The sequence below is a fragment of the Anser anser genome (assembly GCF_964211835.1).
Source record: "Anser anser genome assembly, chromosome: 1".
Lineage (NCBI taxonomy): Eukaryota > Metazoa > Chordata > Aves > Anseriformes > Anatidae > Anser > Anser anser.
In genome coordinates, this window is record NC_139720.1 from 66,791,355 (window position 1) to 66,804,743 (window position 13,389).

Consider the following 13,389-nt stretch of genomic DNA (forward strand, 5'->3'; position numbering starts at 1 on the left):
GATCCAGAAGAGTTGCAAAGATAAATCTAGTATTCAGAGTTGGTCAGGTATTGTTTTGATAAAAGCCTTGTCATTTACCTTTGGGGTAAATACAATAACTATGTCATCTGATACAAACATACCAGAGCTGCTCAAAAAACTGGCATGGGGTTGGGCAATAAGCTGTTTTAAGCCATTTTGCATACATTAGTGCTTTTCTTGGCAGGCATGCTTTTATTTTGGTTTGAGCAGTTTCTTTCAATTTACTTCAAACTTGTTCCCAGTCAGTTTAGGCTAAGTCAAGAGAAGTCTGCTTTTAAACTGGTGCAAAAGCTGTTTGGAAAGTTTATTTGAATGGATGATCTGTTCTGTTAAATCAGTGCTACATTTTTCATCCATAGAAACAGCAGCTATCTGGGTAAGATTTTGGCTTCTTAACCATCTTTCCTTATTGCTTAATGGGTCTATGACTGTCAAGCACACCCTCTAACACCCTCTGTTAACACTTACTGTGATAGTTCTTATGACGGACAGAAAGTGATTTGAAAATGAAGTCATTTGTTTTGGTTGGTTCAGACTTGTTAAGGCTGGACATCCATTGACAGATTTTTAGGGTAACAAAGACTTTCCTGTATTTTGCCTTCTGCTTAGGATTTAACAATTTTGTAAGGTGTTCTGTCAAGGGGTAATATGAAACACAGGGTGGAATATCTGTGCTCTTTGTGACTTCATCAGCACTTCACCTGCATCTTGGTTTTGGACTGTATGCCTGTTTTTAGATCACATTCCTCTTTCCAGTGTGGGATTTCACTTTCCTTCACTCCAACGCACACCCCAGTTAGGGACCCTCCTGCTGGGCCCATCTGGACTTTCCTGAATTTACAAGTTAAAGCAGCTTTCTAGATTTCTTCCAGAACAGCAGGTTAGAATCTTCCAGTTCTCTTCCAGGTGCTGTTGTAACATTACCTCTCACATACATGACTTTCTATCTGTTTGAGGTACTCTTTAGGGCATTGGTTAGCATTTGGTATTTGGTGGCCTCTCAATCCAGGCCAACAGCATGGCAGCAAACTCTACCTTTAACATGCTGTATTAATTACTCCCTGTGGTACTGGGACCTGTCATAAATCCCGACTGAGCTCCAGCCTGGTAATGGGGTAGCACTTTGCAATTCCTGTCAGTTTACCATGTCAGATGCTTGGCAGGCATTGGTGGATTTCTAATATCCACGTGACCTTACCTCTTGGTTGCTGTTGGCATGATATTTTCCTTTTGTTGCCCAAGTCATTACCATATGTGTTTCTCAGCTTTTTCATTTAGGCATCCATAACAATGTCATCTAAGTGAGGTTAATTTTACTAAAGAAGCATGCGATACTGAACTGTGCTTGGACTGACTGATAATCTCTGCTAACTGTAGTTTGATTTTAGACTTCTCCTTATTAAATGGTGTAACAGATGCTGATAGATTCTGTACGATATCTTAAATGAAAGTCCTGTCCTCCCAACTTCAGTGCTGTCTGGAGTCTTGCAACAGAAAATTTGGACTTTTTTTTTTTACCAATCTTTGATATATCTGGCCGTGGACCTCTCTGGAAAACATACATCTTGTAGCTATTCCTAAACAATATCCATTATCCTATTAGAGCATGCTTTCAGATGTGGATGTTGTTCCTGGAGTAAAACCATGACTTGCAGTGGTGCCATTGGTGACTCTGACATCTCAGATTCCTTTCCAGAAGAGAAATCCATCACTTTTTTTGACTGGGCATGAGGTGTGGCTGTCAACTCTTCTTCAGAGAAGGAGTACCTGCATTTTCCTCAGTACCTACAGGAGAAGCATGGAAGGCTTTATTTAGCAGCAGAATGTCTATTTGAGTGGTGATTCTCTTGTGAGAGTCAAGACTAAATGCATACAGATAGGGTCATCCTGGAGATGCTCATTCCTAGTTTTCTTGTGCTCCTACTCCTCATCACAGGCTTTCTTTTGACTGGCAGAGTAGGAGAGCATATTAATACTGTTCTTCCAGATCAGGTACTTCTCAATTCCACATCATTGTCCAGAGATGGAGCCTCTGTTAGAGGATTTTGGCCAAGTCTCTCCAATCTTTCTTTCACTTGGGTGTTTCCCTGGTGTGGCTCTGTGGCCAATTTCCTGGGTTGTTACACCTATGACATCTCTCCTTGAGCTGCATTTTCACAGAATTCTGCTTCAACAGAAAGTTGGTACAGGTGTTTAGCAAGTCAAATGAATTCAGATTTCCTATAACAAAAAGGAAATGAGGTTCATAAGAGTCCATAAACTTTCTATTATGAAGCAATCTGTTAGCCAGCTGTCTGGTTGCAACCCACAGGTTATATTACTAACGTTGCTTCTTCCTGTCTCTCACCTCTTAAACCAAAGCTGTCCCAGTGGCCCTCCTGTGTGGTAGCTTGCTCTCTGGCTGCTGGCTGTGAAGGCCTACCTGAACAATCTTCACAAAGCTAGCTGTGGTGATGGAGGATATTATTGACCCCAACTACTCGTTGCCACCCAGCTGGTAAAAGTTCACCCTTCCTTCAGCACTGTTCTTCATCAACCTCAGTGCAAAACCAGCTGCCGTGAGTTCACCTGGCTGAGGAATTATTGTGCCTTTTTGACAGCATGGGGACTGGTGGCAAGCAGATAAAGGATGGTAATTTAATAAGTCATGTCTTTCCATTTAACTGATCTATGCCTTGGTCTTTGCTTTGAACTTCTCTCTTTGTACCAAACTGTGGTCAAGAATTTGTCTGAAAGCTGGCATGGGGAGCGTCTGCATCACAGTAATGTTCCAAAATCACTGATGGATTAGTCAAGGGAAAATGAAGAGGTGTGTTTGTTGTGTGTGCTCAGATCCTCTGCTTCTTTACAGAGAGTTCTTGAGAGCTGCAGGAGCTGTCTGAATTTTCTCTGCAAGACGTTGTTGACAAGGAGTGCTGAATGGCTTTTTCTGCTTGTCTCCCCTTCCTGCTGCAGAGCGAGCCAGGAGGAGGAAGCTTCGTGAAGAGCGGGCCTGGCTGCTGGCACAGGGGAAGGAGCTGCCCCCTGAGCTTTCCCACTTGGATCCCAGTTCCCCTACCAGGGAAGAGCGAAGGACCAAGGATCTGTGAGTATGCAGCTGGGCACGCAGCACACCCGAGCAGTGAAGCCTTTGTGGGGAGGGGAGGAGAGGAGTGTGGTCATTCACAGGAATGAGGAGGGATAAGTGAGGTTGGAGAGCTGCAAGGAGTAAGCTGAGAAACATCTGGATTTGGTCCACGCTAGAGGAGTGTTTGTGATGAGGCCTGTTTGTTAACTTTGTGGCACTGCATGTGGCATGGAAGGGAGGATGAGGTAAGAGGGAATGTTTTATATGTCCTAAGTCTCTGTTATTCACTGTTGTTCTTCCAATTACAGCTTTGAACTAGATGATGAGTTCACAGCCATGTACAAAGGTTAGTCCACCTGTCCCAATTTTCCTCTTTGCATGACTTCTTCAAAGTGACACAGTCCCCCAGGCATGTGTGTGTAACCACATGTCTTTTGTTGCTACCAGTTCTAGATGTGGTAAAGGCTCACAAGGACTCTTGGCCCTTCTTGGAACCTGTTGATGAATCGTATGCTCCTAACTACTACCAGATCATTAAGGTAGGGAAAGCAGCCCAGCGTGCTTGACTGATGCTCTTTGTTGGCTGGGGTGCAATTATTTGTAAGTGTTTTGAAGTTCTGTGAGCTGTGTTATCCTCACAGTCAAGCAGCAGTAGTCCCTTTGGGTGTAGGAAATGCAAGAAGAGAGGCTGCCCCTCAGGAGAGCAGCCTCTGCTCTGCATGCCTCTCTGTGAGGAAGCTAGTAATTTATGTACCTTTGTAAGTCCCATTGCTCTTGCTGTAACTCAAGGGAAGTTTTGTTGAATTTCAGGCCCCCATGGACATCTCTAGCATGGAGAAGAAGTTGAATGGAGGTCAGTACTGCACCAAGGAAGAATTCGTGGGCGATATGAAGACCATGTTCAGGAACTGTCTTAAGTACAATGGTGAAGGCAGTGGTAAGAGCAGTAAGATGCGAAGTTCATCTGTTTCCAGTGCTGAGTTAAAGCAGTCACTGATCTCTACCTACTCACCAGAACTTGATTTGTGCTTACTCTCTTTCAGGATATTTTTGAGAGGCCGGAGGAAAGCTCCTGAGTAATAAGGCCTGGGGATTTAGCCAGGTTTTTAGCACAGTTGTTATGCTGATACATGTGGCCTGTCATACTAAGGGACTCCCATGTTGATAGGTGGTGAAGACAGAACATACAAAGAGGAGAAATTCTCTTTCTTTACAAGCTCATTCCTTTGTGTGCTTGCATGCATCTGTGTTCCTTTGTCTCATGATATCTAACACATTTTGAAGAACATAAAGAGTCTGGTCAGCCCCCAGTATTTGTTGAGTACCCCCAAAAAAAGTGAAAAATGAGCCACGTCTGTAGCCTTTTAGATGGAAAATGTATCTTTTAGGTTCCTTGGCTACTGAATGAATATCATAAACCCACAAATGGGAAACCCTGGGTTTAATTGCCACACCGATTAAAATTCTGCACGTTGCTTAGGTAAGAAGTCACTCCCCATATGGTGGGTCCCTGCTGCAAACCATGTCTCAACAGCACTGCTTTGAAAGTGAAAACAGAGCTTCTCAGCTTGTCACTGTGGGCCCTAAGTAAAAGCATTTCTGCACTGCCAGTGGGAGAACTCTGTTGTCCAAGGAACTTTTAGTTCAGTGGAAACAACTGGAAAGTCATTTGCTTCAAGCCTTTGTGATTGACACCTCTCACATGTATTTTCCTTCTTATCCACCCCAATGAAAAGTAGGAGCCCCTCTGATCAGAACTGTCCTGTGGAAATGGCACAATCGTGACCCTGGTATTTGCAGTAGCTTTTGTGTCATGGTCAGCAAGTGCTTTAAAAACTGTAAATGGATAAATGATCTTTGCTGATTTTTTTCCTCTGTCTTGTAACATACAGCAGAGATTTGAACCAGTACAGCAAAAGCCTCTTGAACAGAATCAAATAACATTGCTGGAATTTAACGTTTCTTTTCTCAGCACTGCTGGCTAACAGTGCAGGTCACACATCTCTGCAAGCAGAGGTGGTGTTTGCCGTAATGTAATTCTTGGTACTATTCTGGGATGTTAGGTTAATGCTGACTGTGCAAGCCATGCTGCTAATGGTACTTTGTCATGCCTGTGTGCCTGTCCTCTGGTGGGGTTACTGAACAAATCTGATGCTGCATTGCTTATTGAGTTTAAGAGTATAGACCAGTTGTCAACTAGTTAGGAACAAAAGTCCTCCCTGAAAAAAAAAATTGTGGGGAGAGATGATTTGCCTGTTGAAATGAGGAAAGTCTGGTGTTGCTTAACTGTTTCTCTCTGTAAGGCTCTGTCCTTGATGTTGCTGAGTGTGGTTTTTTTTGATGGCAGAATATACCAAGATGGCTTACAACTTGGAGAGGTGTTTCCACCGAGCAATGATGAAGCACTTCCCTGGGGAAGATGGAGACACAGATGAGGAGTTTTGGATCAGAGAAGACGGGAGGCGGGAGAAGAGGAGCCGGCGGGCTGGTCGCTCCAGCGCTGGCAATGTTTGGACTCGGTCACGAGACCCAGAGGGAACAGGCAAGAGGCAGCAGCGCCTGGAAAATGGAGGGAAACCTCCACCATATCGAGCTACTTCGAGGGCTCCCGCTTCCTCCTCCTCTTCCTCCTCCTCCTCCTTCTCCTCGTCCTCTGCAGAGGATCCAAGTGGCAACCCCATGCAGCCTTCTCGAGAAGTGGGCCCTTCCAATGGGCGAGGTTTCCCCCGCTCGCTGCAGTACGGCAGCATGCCCAGCCCTGTGCCACATCCCGGCCAGATGGTAAGGAGTAGTTTCTGCTGTTCATCAATCCTGCCTGTGGAGGGAGGCAGGGAGGGAAAAGGGAATTAAACTCTCTCCTGTGGAATCCCTACTTTGTGGCAAGGATTCTTTCCCAGAGATTGAGGGTCGGAGCTGTGGTTTCTCAAACTGAAACTTTTCAGCCCTTAAATTTAAACCAATACAGTTCAGTCTTACCTGGTCTTTGTGTAGTTGGCTGAGGAGACAGGATTGGAAATAACATACTCCACGTTAAGAGCAGCTGGAGCTAGAAGAGTAGCTACTTCTGTAACTGGAGGCTGTACTAGATCGCTACCACACTAGTTAGAAACGGTCTACTAACATTTTTGACAGGCAGGTACCCATGTGTGGTTGGGCAGTCCTGGCTGCCCCACTTCTTTCTTTCCCTGGAGAGAGGTACGCTATTGTGCATGTAAAGCAGTCACGTTTCCTCTTTTAACCTCCAGTTTATGATGCTGAACAAGCCAGCCTTCTTTTGTCTCAATTGTTTGCAGATGCCTGGTAACTTTGTGCCATCTGCATACTACTGCATTCTGTGCCTTGATATTTATAAAAGCAGTAAACAAAACCACACATAAGGCCACCCTGGGCTGCAGCAGTGACCTCCCTTTAGCCTGATGTTTCCTCTCCGAGGGCCACCTGTTCTGCCTCTTCTATGGGCTGTTCCTCACTGTCCTGGTTCCAGTTAGGACAGAGTTAAGTAGCTCATAGTAGCTGGTAGGGTGCTATGTTTTGGATTAGGATGAGAAGAGCGCTGATAACATGCTGATGTTTTAATTGTTGCAGAGCAGTGTTTACACCAGGCCAAGGACTTTTCGGCTTCTTGCTCTGTCCTGCCAGCGAGCAGGCTGGGGGTGCAGCAGGAGCTGGGAGGGGACAGACCCAGGACAGCTGACCCAAACTGGCCAAAGGGGTATTCCATACCATCTGACGTCATGCTAAACAATATATAGGGGTGGCTGGCCGGGGTGGGGGGGGCCGGCTGCTCGGGAATAGGCTGGGCATCGGTCAGCGGGTGGTGAGCAATTGCATTGTGCATCACTTGTTTTCTTACACATTATTATTGTTAATACTATTACCATTATCACTATTATTATTATTATTGTTATTATTATTTTCCTGTCTTAATAAACCGTCTTTATCTCAACTCACAGGCTTCACTTTCCCGTTTCTCTCCCCCCATCCCAGAGAGGGAGGGGGGAGGGTGAGCGAACGGCTGTGTGGTGTTTAGCTGCCAGCCGGGTTAAACCACAACACTCACCCATCCTTTACAGTCTTTTCCATTTTAACCCATGATGTCTTGTGGTGTAGTGTGACAGCTGCTTTTCTGAGATCCAGGCTATTCCTCACTTTTTTAGCTGGAAATCAAACATTTTAGAGTGATTCTTGTGATGCAGATAGCAGAAGCCAGCAGGAGAGCTGGAGCCAGTAAGTGTTTTGAAAGAAGTCCAGCATGTTCCCCATTGTTCTGCTTACGTGCTCTTGTGGTTTGCTCCAAGGACAGGAATAAACCACTGTCCCCTCCAGTTGTCTTGCTTGCTTCCGAATAGCTGGGTGGTAGGTGAGTGTATCACAACCTGAGCTCAGGGATATATGATAGACTTTGGCAGGGGAGCCACGTCATCTTGTAGAAAGGCCTACAGGTTTTTCATGGTATCTCCAAAAAAAGCCTGTCTGTTCTTCTGTGTGGCTCTTTTGGTTTTGGCTTACCCCCTGCTTGAAGCAGCTCTGCTGCTTTTCTACATCTCACAAATGGGTTTATTTCTCCTTCCTTCTCCCTTCCCTGACCCCCAGAGACCAGCTGTACCAGGAACGTTTGGTCCCCTGCGCGGATCAGATCCAACAAAACTGTATGGCTCACCGCGAGTGCCAGAGCCCCATCCTGGAGACCCGGTTCAGCAGCACCAGCACTTTGCCATGCAGGTAATTAACAAACAAAAGCTTCCAGATATGCTGCTGTCTGCTTTCATAACAACAAAGCAAGGCACCCAGTGCCCTGGAGGTCCCCTCTGCTCCCCATGGTGTGGGGATGCCCCGATGGCCACAGCGGTGGCATTGCCTCTCCTCAGATCAGCCTGCTGGCACACCAGTGTCAGTCTTTCCCCACCTCCCTCTCACTGCCACCCCTCTCTCTCTCCCTCCCCAGCCGGCCGTGGGACTGAGCGAGCACCGTGGGCACAGGCTGGCTGCCCCTGAGAAGCAGGTGTGTGCAGGGCCGACCCACGTCACCGGCCTCGGACCCCGTCCTGGCACCCTGCAGCTGGGGCGTGTGAGCGGCCCCCCTCCGGACACCGTCTACCCACCAGCCCAGTTCCAGCAGGGCTTCCTCCCTCCAAGGCACAACGGGCCTCCGGTGAGGCCACCAGAAGGCTCAGAGGTGCCCCCTGGACATATGTACCGGCCCTACAAGTACCTGAACCGTGGGCACCCGGCCCTGTGGAATGGCAGCCATAGTGCCGCCAGCCAGGGTGCTGTGGGGCCAGAGGAGAAGGCACCCATGGGGCCAGCGCCCTCGCTCCAGCCCCGCGCCATCAGCCATATGATGGAGCCCCGGGCCTTACGGCCTCCTCTGCCTCCCAGCCAGTGGACTGAGCAACCAAACTTCCTACCTCACGGGGTGCCTCCCTCAGGGTATATCAGACCACCCGGAAAAGCCGCAGGCCAGAGGATGCCACAGCCACCAGCTGCTCTGTTCGGGGGACCGGCTCAGGTTCAGAGAGGGTGTCAGGGTGGGGACTCGATGATGGACAGCCCAGAGATGATCGCGATGCAGCAGCTGTCCTCCCGCGTGTGCCCGCCGGGCGTGCCTTACCACCCTCGCCAGCCGCCCCCGCCACACCTCCCTGGACCCTTTCCCCAGCTGGCTCACGCTGCCTCTGCCGGCATGCCACCCCCCAAGCCGGTCATGGGGAACGGGAGCTCGCAGGATCAGACCATGGAGCCGGAGAGCAACCAAGGTAACTCCCCGTGGCACTGACTAGAAGCCACCCAGAGGCTTCTCCCCAGTTCTTGCTGCTGCCGGGCTCTTTGTAGGACCTCAACAGAGAATGCAGCCATGTGCCTTGTGCCTGTCCTGAACACATCAAGGGTGCACAAGCAGCCACAGGGAGTGAGGAGCTATGCCCTGGGGTTGGGAGTTCACGCATAGTGGGTGGGTGCTTGTGAGGAGTTGGGGAACACCCCATAGTTTAGCTTTGCTGCTCCAGACTCTTGGGGTCCCGAGCTTAAGTGTGTTGCAGATGCACAAAGCCTGTATCTGCAGACGTGGCTTTATTTGGATTTGCACCACTAGAGAAGTGTGAAAGATGCTCTAACTTTCAGGCTCACTGGGGTCCATTTTAAACACTGGCTGAAGATCAGCAACAAAAACAGGTTTTATTCTAGAAAAAGATTAAATTTTTGTTTAAATAGTTGTGGGGCACATAGTTTATACACATCTTTTTTCCTTCAAATTCTAAATCAGAATATATTTTCTGCTCCAGCCATCACTTAGATTTTTCTAAGATTTCTTCATTTCACTGTAACCTGTCAGAGGTCCCCTCCAGCCCAGTTATGCCTGCAAGTTATCAGTTTGCCTTTGGGTGCACAGTCTGTAATGCTTCTAGAACTCACTTGGATTTAATATAAAAATTGAATCTGCAAAGAGTTAGGTAAGGAGAGAAGACATTATGTGAATAAATGGTTTAAATACACTTCCTTGAATATATGTCAGTATGGCTTCTCCTCTGAAATGCACATGTGCCTTGTGAGCTTTACATCTCAAAATCTTCACAGAACAGGACTGCCAGAAAGGCACTGAAAACCCATGTCAGTTCAGATGAGATGGCAGCATGTCATGTGTGCCACCACAAGTTTCTTTCTAGTTGAATTTCATTCATTCTAGCTGGTAAACTAGAGATCAAAAAAAAAAAAAAAACTTCAAACAAACCTAAAGTAGAGACAAAAAAAACTAGAGATCAAAAACAATTTTTTTCATTAATTTTAGCTGGTAAACTAGAGATCAAAAACCTTGTATCTTTTATCGATCCCTTGTGTGCCTTGGACTAAGAGGAAACTCTTTCCTTGTGTGGCATTGCTTAAAACTCATTATCATTTAACTGTGCTGGATATAGAACAGAGACTGCAAGAGGACGTTGAGTGATTACAGGGCAGAGTGGCCGCATCTCCAAATCACAGTTGGTTAAAATATGGCTGTGATCAGCTTCACAGTACCTTGCTATGTGGTAGTGCTTTTGCCCAACTGTGGGCAAGCAGGCTTTGTGGACCAGAAGGGGGGGCAACACAGTGTAAAGTCAAAAAATCCCTGTCTCTTAGCTTGCTCTCGTGTGGATTCTGCAGTATTTCCCAAAGCTGCCTCTCCATGGGGCAGCCTCTGTACACCTATGTGTCAGAGCAAACCTGCATATGCCATGTTTCTCTCGTGGAAGTGGTTTGCAAACTACAGTGGGGCTGTATCTTAATGGAAATCATAAGGATTCTGTTTACATGCCCCATCTTTTTAAGAGAGGTGTGCAACCCTATGAGTAACTTTTAAAAGAGCTTTTTCAAAAGATCAGCCAACTTTGCAAAGTTTGGAATTGCTATGGGTCTCTGAAAGAGCAACTCTGTGTTGGCTGTAGAAGGGGACTACAGCTCCACAAAGCCCACAGTTAGCATGATGCTTTGCTCCAGCCATCTTGTGAAGAGATCTGAGTAGAGGATGGGATGTTGTAGGCTTTGGAGTACTTCAAAGTCTTTGGAAACACTTTCTTGGTTTAGAAAGTCACTCCTCTTCCATTTGAATAGTTCAGCAAGATGGGGTACTTTCTCCATCCTTTCTCCATCCAAATGTTGGAGATTTATCAGGGCTGGGACTTTGTGTCAGCAGCCAAAGTGGAGAGAGACCCAGCATGACTGCGGCTGCTGTTCTTGCTGTCAAAAGTAGACGGTAGGAGGTTGTTTTGGCACATCTGGCTAAGCTAGCAGGAATTACTCTGGCAAATTTGCCTTGGGTGAGCATGCATGTGGGGCGGGGAGGGCTGACGTGCAAATCAAGACCAGCACCTGACGCTTCCCCCCTCTCTTTCCAGTGGAGCCACAGGCGGGCGTGGAGGAGAAGGCTCAGTGCATCGGCATTCCCGACGGGGCCTATGCCAAACTCCTACCTCATCCCAAGCCCCCCCTGCCCATGGAGTGCACCCGACATGCCTTGCCCCCAGAGGAGGGGGACGGCTCCGGCCTGAAGAGCGACCTGAAGGCAGGGCAGAGCAAGGGCGCCTGGCCGGCCGAGAGCAGCTATGCTGGCCCACAGGGCTGTGTGAGGGACCTGGCGCCCGCCTCCGAGCGAGGAGGGCCCATGCCCGAGAACGGGGCAGCGGGTGAGGGGCCGGCAGAGGGGAAGGGGCTGGCCGCCAGCCTGATGGAGAAGCCCCTCTGCGGCGGGGGGAAGGCTCTGCCCGAAGCGGCCGTGCCTTGTATGGGGCAGGGCACTGGCCTCCCTACCATGGACACCAGCACCGTGGGGGCTGCCCCCAACCAGTTCCACCCTCTCTACATGCCTGGTCTGGAGTACCCCAATTCAGCCGCACGGTACCACATCAACCCAGGGCTGCAAGGCTTCAGCCCGGTGATGGGCGGGAAGCCTCCTCCCGTGTCCCACCCACAGCATTTTCCTTCACGGGGCTTCCAGCCAAGCAACGCCCACCCCGGGGTCTTCCCCCGCTATCGGCCCCACCAGGGCATGCCCTATCCCTATCAGCCCCAGCCTCAACCTTCCTACCACCACTACCAGCGACCGCCCTACTACGCCTGTCCGCAGGGCTACTCGGACTGGCAGAGGCCTCTGCACCCCCAGGCCAGCCCCAGTGGCCACCCGCCCCTGGCCAGACCCCCGTTCTCCGACAGGGGGAATGTGAGCAGCTTGCAGGGCTGTGAGGCACTGAGCGCTGCCCTGGCTTCTCCCAACCGCATGGACATAGCGAGTGCCAAAGAGGTTTCTCCGAGCGACGGGCAGGATCTGGGGCCTGAAGATGAGAAGTCTGAGGAATCGCAGGAGCGGCCGGAGAGTCCCAAAGAGTTCCTTGATTTGGACAACCACAACGCAGCCACAAAGAGGCAAAGCTCAGTGGCAGCGGGAGAGTTCCTCTACGGAGCTCCCCCGCCTCACCTGGGTTCGGGAATGGGATTTGGGCCATCGGCTTTCCCTCCCCACGGGGTAATGCTACAGACTGGCTCTCCCTATGCATCCCGGCATCCTGCCAGCCATTTCCAACCCAGGACATATGGATCGCCCATGAATGCCCACCTGTCTCATCATCATCCAGCCTCTGGCCAGGCCAATGGCCTCTCTCAGGAGGGACCCCTGTACCGCTGCCGGGAGGAGAACATAGGTCACTTTCAGGCCTTGCTGATGGAGCAGAGAGGCAGTGGAGGTGGCATGGGGGGGCCACCCCAGGACTTGTATAGATCATCGGGGTAAGAGCGTGTTTTCTGTGAGAAGGCAAGGTGGGAGGGGGCGATGCCTGGGTAACAATGTGTGCTGGGTATTCTTGAAAGGCCCAGGCTGAAGTCGGAGGAGCTGGCAGGTGCTATGAAAGGCTAACCGGTTACTCTTAGACTCTTGGAGTAAGAGGTCCCTTAGACCTTTCTGGGAAACAAAGAGAGTCTTGCTGCAGCTTTTTAAAACACATAATTTTAGCCATCATGGAGACCTGTTAGCCTCTCCTGTCCATCTCCACACCAGTGCTTTGTTTTATCTGGCAGTATTTTGTTAATGTGTTGTCCAGTGTTGTGCATCCCTTAATCAAAGGGTCTCATACTATTTTCTTTGCAAGAATTTTATTACATCTTTCTCATAGTGCAACAGAGTACCTAACTGAAGTGGAAGTTAGCCTCTTGTTATGAACTCCTCTACTTTAATGTCACCCTCTTCTTTCTTTGCCCTTCCTCTCTGTCTCGTATTTCCCTTAAAGAAAATCAATTCTCACAGAGATTTTGCATATTACGTTTTATTTCCAAAAGGAAAATTTTGCTACTTCAAAAATTCCCTGTTCAGACTTCATAAATGTGCTTCAGCTGTTACTGTTTTGCCATAGTTCCATCATGACTTGAGCGGTAAATCTTGTAAGGCAGACATGGAGAAAAAGGACCCAAAGGACTTTTCTCCTAGTGTTCTAGTGTTGAGGGGTTACAGCTGTGTCATTGGGGGAGGGGGACAGGAATTAAAGTTTGTGTTTGGGGGGGAAGCCTTAAAAAAGAAGACATGCAAAATGCGTACTTGTATGTGAAAGTTGTGTGTGTATGCATTCGGTCAAGTAGATGGGGTTCGCTCTTGATGTTCATACGCTAAAACTCTCTCCATTCAACCTGGCTCCAGAATGCAAATGCATCAGGCTCAAGTTCCCTTCCCGAAGATGCCTACAGCAACCATGTCCCGGGAAGATCTGACGCCACAAAAACCATCAGCGTTGCCTCTGGATCAAGTAAGGGTCGCCAAAGAGAGCAGAGCTCAGATGAGAGCCTTT

At 48.7% G+C, this 13,389-nt stretch overlaps 1 protein-coding gene across 2 annotated transcripts in view; it reads left to right on the forward strand.

Moving 5' to 3' along the window:
• CECR2 (CECR2 histone acetyl-lysine reader) overlaps nucleotides 1-13,389 on the forward strand; it is a 101,876-nt gene that overhangs the window by 80,486 nt on the left and 8,001 nt on the right. For both annotated transcript variants that reach the window (XM_083797543.1, XM_083797544.1), the window contains 9 exons: nucleotides 2,977-3,106; nucleotides 3,397-3,434; nucleotides 3,536-3,627; nucleotides 3,899-4,025; nucleotides 5,436-5,869; nucleotides 7,682-7,810; nucleotides 8,034-8,844; nucleotides 10,957-12,340; nucleotides 13,242-13,347. In XM_083797543.1, coding sequence (XP_083653669.1) covers nucleotides 2,977-3,106; nucleotides 3,397-3,434; nucleotides 3,536-3,627; nucleotides 3,899-4,025; nucleotides 5,436-5,869; nucleotides 7,682-7,810; nucleotides 8,034-8,844; nucleotides 10,957-12,340; nucleotides 13,242-13,347 — 3,251 coding nt within the window. The remainder of the gene's footprint in view (nucleotides 1-2,976; nucleotides 3,107-3,396; nucleotides 3,435-3,535; nucleotides 3,628-3,898; nucleotides 4,026-5,435; nucleotides 5,870-7,681; nucleotides 7,811-8,033; nucleotides 8,845-10,956; nucleotides 12,341-13,241; nucleotides 13,348-13,389) is intronic.